Below are 10,398 nucleotides of genomic sequence, written 5' to 3'. Positions count from 1 at the left end.
AGTGTCCTTCCTTGGCCGTGGCTGAGGTGCTGGAAATACCTTATTTGCATAAAGAGCAATTCCAGGTGCTTGCTGGACATGATCTTATAAGAAGAGAGGATTTTTAACCTGCAACATGGCCACCAGGCTACCTGACCACCTGGATGGTGGGGGTGTGTGGGGGGTGCTGTGACATGCAGGCCCAGAGCAGGGAGAGAGGAGTCATACCTCTAAGTCTCAGGACTAGATTTTCAGGGTTTGTGCATAGCTCCACCTCTCTCTGGCTCCGGGTTGGCTTACCCAGTTGCAGGGCTCCTCAGCCCCACACACAAACAGTTCCCTTTCTTTAGCTTATTAAAACAAAATTTTATTCATGAAAGTTCCTGATGGTGATGTCTATAGAACTGAGTGGGTCATGAGTTCTCCATTTTTATAAAATCTACTATAACTACAATTAGTATTAGACACCCAGAATTTAGTAACTAGCTAGTTAGTTACCTACTAGGCCTGGCTTCAGTTTTCCGATGTTAAAAAAAAAAAAAATCTTTAACCATTAACTTTTTTTTGTTTGTTTGTTTACTCCAGTATATATTTACTAAAACAATTCTCCCTCATCACGATCCAGGTCCTCTTAGTTGAAGAAAGGAGTGCTAATTTCTTTTTTTTCAACAGATAGGAGATCCTTTGCAAATGATTTATTCTGGTAAGAAGGTTTTGTTTGTCTTTGTTTTGAAGGAACTCATAGCAATCCTCCTGCTTCAGCCTTCTAAGTGCTGGAATTACATGCCCTCATGGGCACCATGCCTGGCTTAACATTGGCAGTTAGAACAAAAGATAAAGGACACAATACACTCTCCTATCCGAAGGCTTCCTTCTAGTGGCTCTCTCAGTATGTGGCTTGTAGAAGGATTTGCAGGTGGCGGACTGTAGAGCAGCTACTCTGCATTGCTGGGAGTACTTAGCATCTGAATCTTCTGACATCCTTTTTCAATTTCTATTAGCTTTTTGAGAGGAAATCTCGAGTAAGCCCAGCCTGGCATCCAGTTTGAAAGCCGGGGATAACACTGAACTTGGGGTCCCATCTCCACTAGGCAAGTGCTGGATTATAAATGCAAGCTACGCTGCCCAAATTTTCTAACACCTTGTCCAGGCATGGCAGTAAGAAGTTGTGCACAGGACTCAGAAAGTCATGATTCTGCATTGGGATGTTCTGCCTCATAGTCAGAAAGGGACACAGCAATGGCAAGCAATACTGCCTTCCTGAGGCCTGGTGGCATCAATCCCAGCACTCAGGAGGCAGAGGCTGACTCTACATACTCCCCATGTGGTCATACACATACACTAACATTGACACCATTTTTTTGTCTTTGTTTGTTTGTTTGGTTGGTTGGTTTTTTTTTTGTTTGTTTGTTTTCTCCTGGAGCTGAGGACTGAACCCAGGGCCTTTCAATTGCTAGGCAAGCACTCTACCAACTGTGAGCTAATGCTATCCTGAGACCTACAGAAGCCACTGCCAAATACTAGGATGAGGACTGCCGTCCAGGCTGCTATCTCAAAGGAATAATGTAGAGCCAACTTTTTCTCCTGCCAGGAACACATACTAGTTGATGGGGCACCACGGGAGGAGACTGAGAGCCCTTCAGCTCAGCAAGGCTTCTCCCGGAAGCCTGAGGACCTTGCTTGCCCCGCCTTTTCCTCCTATTACCCAGGTCTGACGTGGGTGTATCCAGGCCAGCTCGATGTAGGGTAGTGGTGATGGCACTGAGACTGCTGGATGGCACTGAGACTGCTGGACACGCCTATAAACCGCAGCCAGAGTCCAGAGTAGCGAGTTCTCAACCATCATCCTTAGCTGGAACCAAGGGATCAGACGATGGGCTGCTCCCACCGGCTGCTGCTGTGGCTGGGAGCTGCCGGTAAGTGCTGTTTGTCAGGGTACCAGCCAACCAGAGACACCTAGACTTGGGGCTGCATTAGCAGCAGACCAAGTAGATCTCAATGGTTCCTTCTAAGGTGGCCTTGTGCTTCTAGAAAGCACAAGCAAGAAAGCAAGAAAGGTACGGAGCACGTCCAAATCTCAGAATCACGTAGGGCCTCGGCACTACTTAGGAAGAAGATAGAGAAAAGAAGGTGGGGGTGGGGTGCTGAATAACCGGGCTTGGTGCAGCCCCAGTTACTCCGTGAGAACTCTGAAATAGAGGATGTAATATATGTAGACACCTTGTAAGGCTTGAAAGACCAAGTTGGGTGTCAGATATCTAGCTTCAGGCTCTGTAATTACCCCGGGGCTGCATTGGGGTATGGCTGTTAGCAGGTACTGCTGAGTGGCTATCTATCTCTTATGTCTTTCCCTTCACATTTGCATCTTCTTCTAACCCCTCTTCCTCCCTGTCACCTTTCAGGAACTATTCTTTGCTCCAACTCGGAATTCCAGGCATCTTTTCTAACACCCTCGCCTTTGCCGGTGCTGGTCCCCAATTCCCAGGAGCAGAAAGTCGCCCCCACGCCCAATAGATTGGAGCCAACTTCCCTCCCAAATTCTCTAGGTGAGCTTCAGGCTCCTCCCTTTTCTTGGTTCACCCTCTCCAGATCCCTAGGCCTGGACAGGAACTCTACTTTTTCCTTTTCCCTTGCACCTAGGCACGCGGGGGCCTTGGGTGTTTAACACCTGTGGCGCCAGCGGCCAGAGGGGACCCACACAAACACAGTGCGACGGGGCATACACAGGAAGCAGCGTGATGGTGACAGTAGGGGCTGCCGGGCGGCTCAAAGGCGTGCAGGTGTGGCGGGCGCCAGACACCGGCCAGTATCTGTAAGTGCTGGGCAGGGAGAGGGTGGCAATCACCCGTGAGGCTGAGGTCCTACAGTCCAGGGAAGCAGGGCCCAGAGCCTCACCACGTACATGTTCGTCTTAAAACATTCCGCAGCGATGCCTAGTGTCAGTTGCTTCGATTGTCTGTCCTTCCATGTTAACCATCAGACAGGACGGCCACCTAATCAACGGTGGCTCCAGATAAGGGCTTGACTCTTCCCACCATCTCCATTAACACTCCTGAAATACACGTGGAACCTAACTGTAAACTCGGTCTTGCCCATCCCTTCACCACAGTCCATCTAAGTCCCCTAGGAAGCTTTCGGGCCGCGAGTTCCCGATGAGGCGCCCAGGACGGAACCGCGGACCGGTGCTCTCTCTTGCCACAGGATCTCCGCTTACGGAGCAGCGGGCGGCAAGGGCGCCCGAAACCACCTGTCACGGGCGCACGGCATCTTCCTCTCGGCAGTCTTCTTCCTCAGTCGCGGGGAGCCGGTGTATATCCTTGTGGGGCAGCAGGGCCAGGACGCCTGTCCGGGAGTAAGCGGAGCGAGTGGGACAGGAACGCCCGGGGCGACAGCTGGGGGAGGAGAGTGTCCTGGTCAGCAGCATTTCACCTTGGTGCCACCCAGGGGAGCCCCGAGAGCCAGCTCGTCTGTCTGGGAGAGTTTGGGGAGCATACGATGACCGATGGGACGGAAAGGATCCCAGGCTGGAGACGCTGGGCCGGCGGGGGCGGGGGTGGCGGGGGAGCCACCTACATCTTCCGGGTAAGTGCACCGGGTGCTGTAGCCTCGACCCCCAGCTGGGTGTCCCAGGCTCCTCTCTCCCTCTGGGCTCCCGGGGGCTCAGGACCCGGGCGTGGCCCCTGATCGGCCACTGGCCCCATAGCTGCGCGCAGGGGAGCCAGAGCCACTGCTGGTGGCAGCAGGAGGCGGCGGGAGGTCCTACGGGAGGCGACCTGACCGCGGCCGGACTCAAGCTGTCCCCGAGAGGCTGGAGACCCGCGCGGCGGCGCCGGGCAGCGGCGGGAGAGGAGGTGCGGCAGGTGAGCGCGCCGCCCCACAGGGAGAGCCGGGGAGGCGAACGCTCCGCCCCGCCCCGCCACTGCCCGTCGCTTGCTGTCCTTTCGCAGGTGGAGGGGGCGGCTGGACGTCGCGGGCCCTCTCTCCGCAGGCTGGACGTTCGCCGCGGGAAGGGGCCGAGGGCGGCGAGGGCTGCGCGGAAGCCTGGGCTGCGCTCCGCTGGGCGGCGGCGGGAGGCTTCGGGGGCGGCGGCGGGGCCTGCGCGGCGGGCGGCGGTGGTGGCGGCTACCGGGGTAGGTGCACCGGTCCGGAGGGCAGCCCGTGTGATATGAGCCTAAGAACTTGGCTTGAGCTTTCCAGGAGATAGATGGGGAATGTCCCACTCTCCAGTGTGCCAGGCCCCAGCAGGTGCTCTTACAAAGGTCAGACCTGGTCAGACCTGGGCGTGGTGGCACGCTCGCCTGCAGGCAGGCTGGAGGCAGAAGGTGTCTAAGCTAAGTGGAGTGAGTTTGAGGCCAGGCTGGGCTACAGACTGGTCTTGTTTTGTTTTCTTTTGTTTTGTTTGGGGTTTTGTTGTTGTTTTGTTTTGTTTAAGACTTAATTTCTTTTTTGAGACAGGCTGTCCTGGAACCCCCTCTGCAAACCAGGCTTGCCTCAAACTCACAGATACCCACCTGCCTTTGCCTCCCAAGGGTTGGGATTAAAGGTGTGCACCACCACCCACCAGGCTGGTCTTGTTTTGTCTTTTACAAAGGGCCAAATTACCCAGGCTAGCTCGCACATTCCTTGAGCCATACTACAAGAGAAGCAAAAACAGGCAGATCTCTGTGACTTTCAGGCCAGCCGGGGCTCCATAACGGAACCCTGACTTAAAAACTAAAAAGAAAAACCTAAATCAATTCCAAATCACACATGCAATTAAATCAAGTGCCTGTTCCAAAAACAAATCCTTACTCTGCCCAAGTCTAAGGAATTTAGGGCCAGTCTTGTTATGTTAGCATGCTGAGTTGGGAGGGTTAAGAGTAAGAATGGTTTAAGTCAGTAATTCTCAAAGTGTGCTTATCACAGAAGTTATTAGAAATAAAGATTCAGGGATGAAAGCTGGGAAGATGTTGGTCAAACATTAAAACAAAACTTAATTACAGAAGGAGTCCATTTAAGTTATCTTTAGTTCAATATACTAATCACAATTAATACTAATATTTTTGGTTCTGTCAGTGTAGAGGATAAAACCCAGCCTGTGGTCAAACCCAGGGCCTTGAGCATGCTAGAGAAATGTTCTCCCACAAGGCTACATCCCGAGTCTCAACAGCATGGCTAAAAGAGTAGTTCTGAGATGTTCTTGCTACAAACAATGGTTTATTGGCTTAAATGATTGCACAATGCATGCACATTTCAAAGTATCATATTGTATACAATAAGTACATAGTTTTTATTCGTTGATTAAAACTTAGTTACAAAAAAACCTTGGTTACTATGATTAATTTTAAGGAGAAATGCATGGCCAATCTCCAGAATCTATGATGGCAGGGGAGGTGCTGGCCATCTGTTTTAACCCATCCTAAGGATGCTCTAGAGTTTGGGGATACTGATGTAAAGAAATAGAACCCCTGGTCTATCAAGACTGGACTGCTCATAAATACTTACAACACATCTTTGTTCACACAGGAATGGAGTTTGTGGGCTAAACATTGCTGTTTCACAGCTCAGTATGTAGTCTGGAGGGGCTCAGATAGAAAAGGGGTCCCAGCCAGGCTAAGCCAGGTCTTTGGGTTTCAGCAGAACATCCAGTCCCCACTTCTCTAGCCCCTCAGCAGCTATATGGCAGTGTTACTGTAGAGAAGGCCACACAGGATTTACAATGGGAGATGGTAGCTTTCCTGCTGGTCATAAGTCAGCATCTCACACAAGGCAGCTGGGTGCTCTTCCTCCAACATCAATCTCCTTTTTGTAGTTAAACCTCCATCACTCTCCATTTCAAGGTGGTGATACTTCTGAGTCTGACCTCTTCTGGGCTAATGGGGAAGATGGCATATCCTTTGTCCACCCCAGCGGTGAGCTCTACCTACAGCCTCTGGCAGGTATTTGCCCTGAACCCCTGCCTCTCAGCCTGGCCATCCATCTTCCTCAATCCCCGGACCCACAACCATACATAGGTACCATCTTCCCTGAGCTGTTTGATACCCAGTTCTTAAATGGCAAAGGAACATTTGAGAAGCATCTGTGAGTTGAGATTCTAGTACAGGTATTCCAGACTGCTAGGCAAGTTTCCTTGCTATGAATTCTCTCCAAACAACTCAGGGCTCATGGGTCCCAGAAGATGTAATATACAGGCTTGACTGATATCCCCATTCTGGGCTAGCAAGATGGCTCAGTTGGTAAAAACCTTGCCTCTCAAGCCTGATGACCTGAAATCATGGTAGAAGGAGAAAACAGATTCTGACTTCACTAGCATGTGCATGCATGCCTTTGTCTATCTCTGAATGAAATCAGTCAGCAGAAAAGAAGTCCCCGGGGCTCTGACATCACCCTGCGTGTTGCTGTGGTTGGAACCACTGCTTACTCTACCCTCTTGACTAGAAATAGCCATGCGGCTGAAAAATTCTGTATGTTCCATCCCCACTTCCCACCCCACCATATCTATTCTTTTTACTCACAGTCACAGAGGGCCATGGGGAGGTGGAGATCCGAAAGTACCCCAATTGCAGTCATTGCCCTTCCAAAGACTGCCAGTGGCAGGCAGAGCTCTGGACGGCTCAATGCATATGCCCAGAGGGCATGGAGCTAGCTGTGGATAATATCACCTGCATGGGTATGTCTTTGTAGAGCATTGGAAATGCATCAGGGCATAGTCTCCTGTCAAGAACATGTAGGCCAGTGTGGGAGGCAAGACGGATATTTAGACATAGCTATGTATCTAAAAATGGCAGTTGCTATGGAAGGTATCAAATAGTTAAGGGACTCTCAAGAGGGAGAGTTGCTTTTGTCTAGGACAACTGTGGGTGGCATTGTGGGAAAGTAAACACTGAGAAAGGGCTTGAAGCATGGATAAGATTTAAGGGTACCCAGACATAGGAGCACAAACATGTAACCCCAGCAGTGAGTAGGCTAGAGCAGAATTGAGAGTCTGAGGCCAGCCTGGGTTACTGGGAGACCCTGTCTCAAAAACTAAACAAGACAAAACAAAACACAAGACAAATGAGAAAAATACTTGAGGGTAGAGGGACAGAGGAGCCTCCTGCTGGAGATGGCGTTCTTTCTCCTTAGACCTGCCAACCACCACAAGTCCTCTGACTCTGATGGGAGCTGTGATAGCAGCCTTGACACTGAGTCTCCTTATGATGTGTGGAGTCCTAATTCTAGGTATGGGCAGCCAGCACGGCTGATGCAGGCTTACCTTCTCTACTAGGCTGACGGGCTTCTCTGTGGTTCTAAGGTAAATGTGGCTGACTTCATGGCCCTTACCCCCACAGAGCAATGGTAGATTCCTCTCAGCTTTTAAGGGTAGTGCCGGGGAGTCATGGGGAAATGTGTATTTGAAAGGACATTTGGAAAGGTGTTCTGGGCCTGGGAAAGCAGTGTGGGCCTGATGGACAGGTAGACAGTATACCTCTCTCCTCACACTCTCATCCGCAGTGAACCAGAAGAAGTGTCAGAGCCTGTGGGGGACCAGGCTGCCAGGCCCTGAGCTTGAGCTGAGCAAGCTTCGAACCTCTGCCATCAGGACAGCCCCCAATCCCTATTATTGTCAGGTGGGGCTCAGCATTGCCCAGTCCTGGCCTCTGCCCCCAGGGCTCACTGAGGTTTCCCCAGCCAATGTCACTCTACTCAGGTGAGTCCTTGACCTCCTTCTGCAATGGTATGCACCTTGAGCTCCCTCGCCATTCTTCCTCCTGTCATGAATCCCAGAGAGCATCTAACTTAAATTTCTTGTACAGAAGAAAAAGTCTTGTATATCCCATCCCCATTCCCACTTCCAAAAGCCAAGGAACATGGATAGGGTCAGCTCTTGCCCTAGTTCTGGAGTGCAGAGACCTGAGAATATGACTGTTCTGGAGCCTACAGCTTGCCTTTCTCCCAGAAGGGTCTGCATTAGCACAGGAAAGGCCTTATCCTCCATTAGGACCCTGACTCTGGCCACAGCTCTGTGTGTCAGCATTAGCTTGTGTCTGAGAGCATTCATGGCCCACAGAGAGCTCAAAGAAGGTCACCTGGGCCTATGGGGTGGGAACCAAAGAGATAAAGGGGCATTACCTCCTCTCTAGACCGTTTGTCTGTGTTATCCTCTTCCTTCCATCTTGTCCTCTTCTAGAGCCCTTGGCCATGGTGCCTTTGGGGAAGTGTATGAGGGACTAGTGACTGGTCTTCCTGGGGAGTCCAGCCCTCTTCCAGTGGCTATCAAGGTGAGAAGGGGTAAGGCTCCCTTACCCCTTGTGGCAAGCATATGGAAGAACTGACTACTGCTAGAGCCTTTGTTAATCTCCCTCCTAAAGCACTCAGCCAAAGCTCAGGAGTGCTCTGTCTGCATTCCCTCCTCAGACTCTGCCGGAGCTCTGCTCCCGTCAGGATGAGCTGGACTTTCTCATGGAGGCTCTGATCATCAGGTGCACCCCATGGCAGGCAGGAGGGTGTGGTGGGAGGCAGGACCTGCCTACAGGAATGGCCTCTCCACTCTTTAGGGTTGAGAGGCAGCATTTTAGGGCACAGAGGTTTTCTGCACTTTAACTGGATCTAGAAAATGCTTCTCTCTCCACTGGTGATGGGGTATATGCACCATCTCCACTTAGCAAGTTCAGCCATCAGAATATTGTACGCTGCGTGGGGCTCAGCTTCCGGGTTGCCCCTCGCCTCATTCTGCTGGAGCTGATGTCTGGTGGGGATATGAAGAGCTTTTTGAGGCATAGCAGACCACACCCGGTAAGGCCTCCTCTGGGCTCCCCGACCCTGCTAAGATCCTGACCAGTTATTTCTATGATCTGGATCAGCTGATGCGCCTTCTGCCCAACTCAGGGGCTGCTGTCACCTCTGACCATGCAGGACCTATTACAGCTGGCCCAGGATATAGCACAGGGCTGCCGCTACCTGGAGGAAAATCACTTCATCCACAGGTTGGAAGCAATCTTGACTCAGGAGACCCTTGGCCCACTTGTCCCCTCAGAACATCCCTCTCTCTATACAACCTTTAAAGAAACATATCAGAAAGAGCTAGAGTGCCTGTGTTCTGGCACGAGTATTTTGTCTGTTTTACAGAGACATTGCTGCCCGTAACTGTCTGCTTAGCTGCAGCGGAGCCAGCCGAGTGGCCAAGATTGGAGACTTTGGAATGGCAAGAGATATCTACCAGTGAGCAGGAATTGGGGAGGTGGGAAAGCTGCTGCTCCATTGACAGTATTGGAAAAACTCAGCACTTTCTTTCTCCTTTATATAGGGCCAGTTATTACCGCAAGGGGGGCAGGACCTTGCTACCAGTCAAGTGGATGCCCCCAGAAGCTCTCCTGGAGGGCCTTTTCACATCCAAGACAGACTCCTGGTAATAGCATGTCCCCTACTGTTCTCCCCTCCTCTGCCCTGAAACTAAGTCTATCCCCTTCATGCCACCTCATATGACAGCAGGGGACACTACACATGATGGGTCTTGTTTGTTCCTTCCACCTCTGATATAGGTCTTTTGGGGTCCTGCTCTGGGAGATCTTCTCACTGGGTTATATGCCCTACCCCGGATATACCAACCAGGAAGTTCTAGACTTCATTGCCACAGGGAACAGGATGGATCCTCCTAGGAACTGTCCTGGGCCAGTGTGAGTTAACAGTGCTGCCCAGGGAGGGAGGTATCTTAAGGTTTTGGGAGACATAAACTCCTGCCTCTCCCTAGGTACCGAATCATGACCCAGTGCTGGCAGCATCAGCCTGAGCTACGCCCTGACTTTGCCAGCATCTTGGAGCATATTCAATACTGCACTCAGGTGTGCCCCTCACCCGACCCCCAGCTCCCAAATATCCCTTTGATCCCCTCTAACTACCCTGGCTCTGTAGGGCAGGAAGAAAGCCATAAAATAGCCATGTGGTTCCCTATTCCCCCAACTCTCCCATTACAGGACCCTGATGTGCTGAACTCACCCCTGCCCATGGAACCAGGGTCCATTTTAGAGGAGGAAGGGGCCTCTGGGCTGGGAACTAGGTCTCTGGAAGGTCTTAAATCCCCAAAGCCGAGTTCCCAGAACTTGAAAGGCCGGGGAGGAGGCCTGCTTGGCTCGTGGCTGCCCTCTGGCCTCAAGACCCTCAAACCCAAATGCCTCCAGAACATTTGGAACCCCACCTATGGCTCCTGGACTCCAAGGGGCCCCCAGGGTGAAGATTCAGGCATTGACCTCAGCAATGGCTCCTTCTCGAATTCCTTTCCAGGCATCCAGTAGCCTCTGCCCCCTGCAGCCTGTGCTGCATGTTCAGGCATGTTTCAGGGATGTCCTGGCAGCCTGGCCTTTCTACACTGGAAACCAGCCCAGACCCTCTTGGGGAAGGGCCTGGGCTACTCTCAGTCTTTGGTCTTTGGAACCAGAGGCCAAGCACCCACTGCAGGAGTCA

General features: G+C 51.7%; 1 protein-coding gene across 2 annotated transcripts; it reads left to right on the top strand.

Moving 5' to 3' along the window:
- Positions 1–1,742: 1,742 nt before the first annotated feature.
- On the top strand, positions 1,743–10,358 carry Ltk (leukocyte receptor tyrosine kinase). Of its 2 annotated transcripts, XM_034495362.2 has the most exons (20): positions 1,743–1,895; positions 2,382–2,525; positions 2,620–2,791; positions 3,181–3,331; positions 3,424–3,561; positions 3,683–3,839; positions 3,927–4,109; positions 5,799–5,897; positions 6,476–6,628; positions 7,084–7,179; positions 7,453–7,648; positions 8,129–8,219; positions 8,356–8,420; positions 8,604–8,733; positions 8,827–8,924; positions 9,067–9,159; positions 9,245–9,346; positions 9,480–9,614; positions 9,689–9,779; positions 9,912–10,358. In XM_034495362.2, exons 1-20 carry the CDS (start codon positions 1,853–1,855, stop codon positions 10,227–10,229), a joined length of 2,655 nt encoding a protein of 884 aa, XP_034351253.1. In that variant the 5' UTR covers positions 1,743–1,852; the 3' UTR covers positions 10,230–10,358. The 2 variants fall into 2 exon arrangements, with proteins under 2 accessions (XP_034351253.1, XP_034351254.1); XM_034495363.2 differs by lacking the exon at positions 3,927–4,109.
- Positions 10,359–10,398: the final 40 nt, after the last annotated feature.

The sequence above is a fragment of the Arvicanthis niloticus genome, chromosome 2 (assembly GCF_011762505.2).
Source record: "Arvicanthis niloticus isolate mArvNil1 chromosome 2, mArvNil1.pat.X, whole genome shotgun sequence".
NCBI classification, from domain to species: domain Eukaryota; kingdom Metazoa; phylum Chordata; class Mammalia; order Rodentia; family Muridae; genus Arvicanthis; species Arvicanthis niloticus.
This window is presented reverse-complemented; position numbering and strand designations above follow the sequence as displayed.

Excerpts from the sequence above, each read along its gene's own strand:
- Ltk (XM_034495362.2), top strand. The coding sequence starts at position 1,853 with ATGGGCTGCTCCCACCGGCTGCTGCTGTGGCTGGGAGCTGCCG. Across the intron at positions 1,896-2,381 it reads GCTGTGGCTGGGAGCTGCCG|GAACTATTCTTTGCTCCAAC; the intron begins GTAAGTGCTGTT and ends GTCACCTTTCAG. Across the intron at positions 9,615-9,688 it reads AGGAACTGTCCTGGGCCAGT|GTACCGAATCATGACCCAGT; the intron begins GTGAGTTAACAG and ends GCCTCTCCCTAG.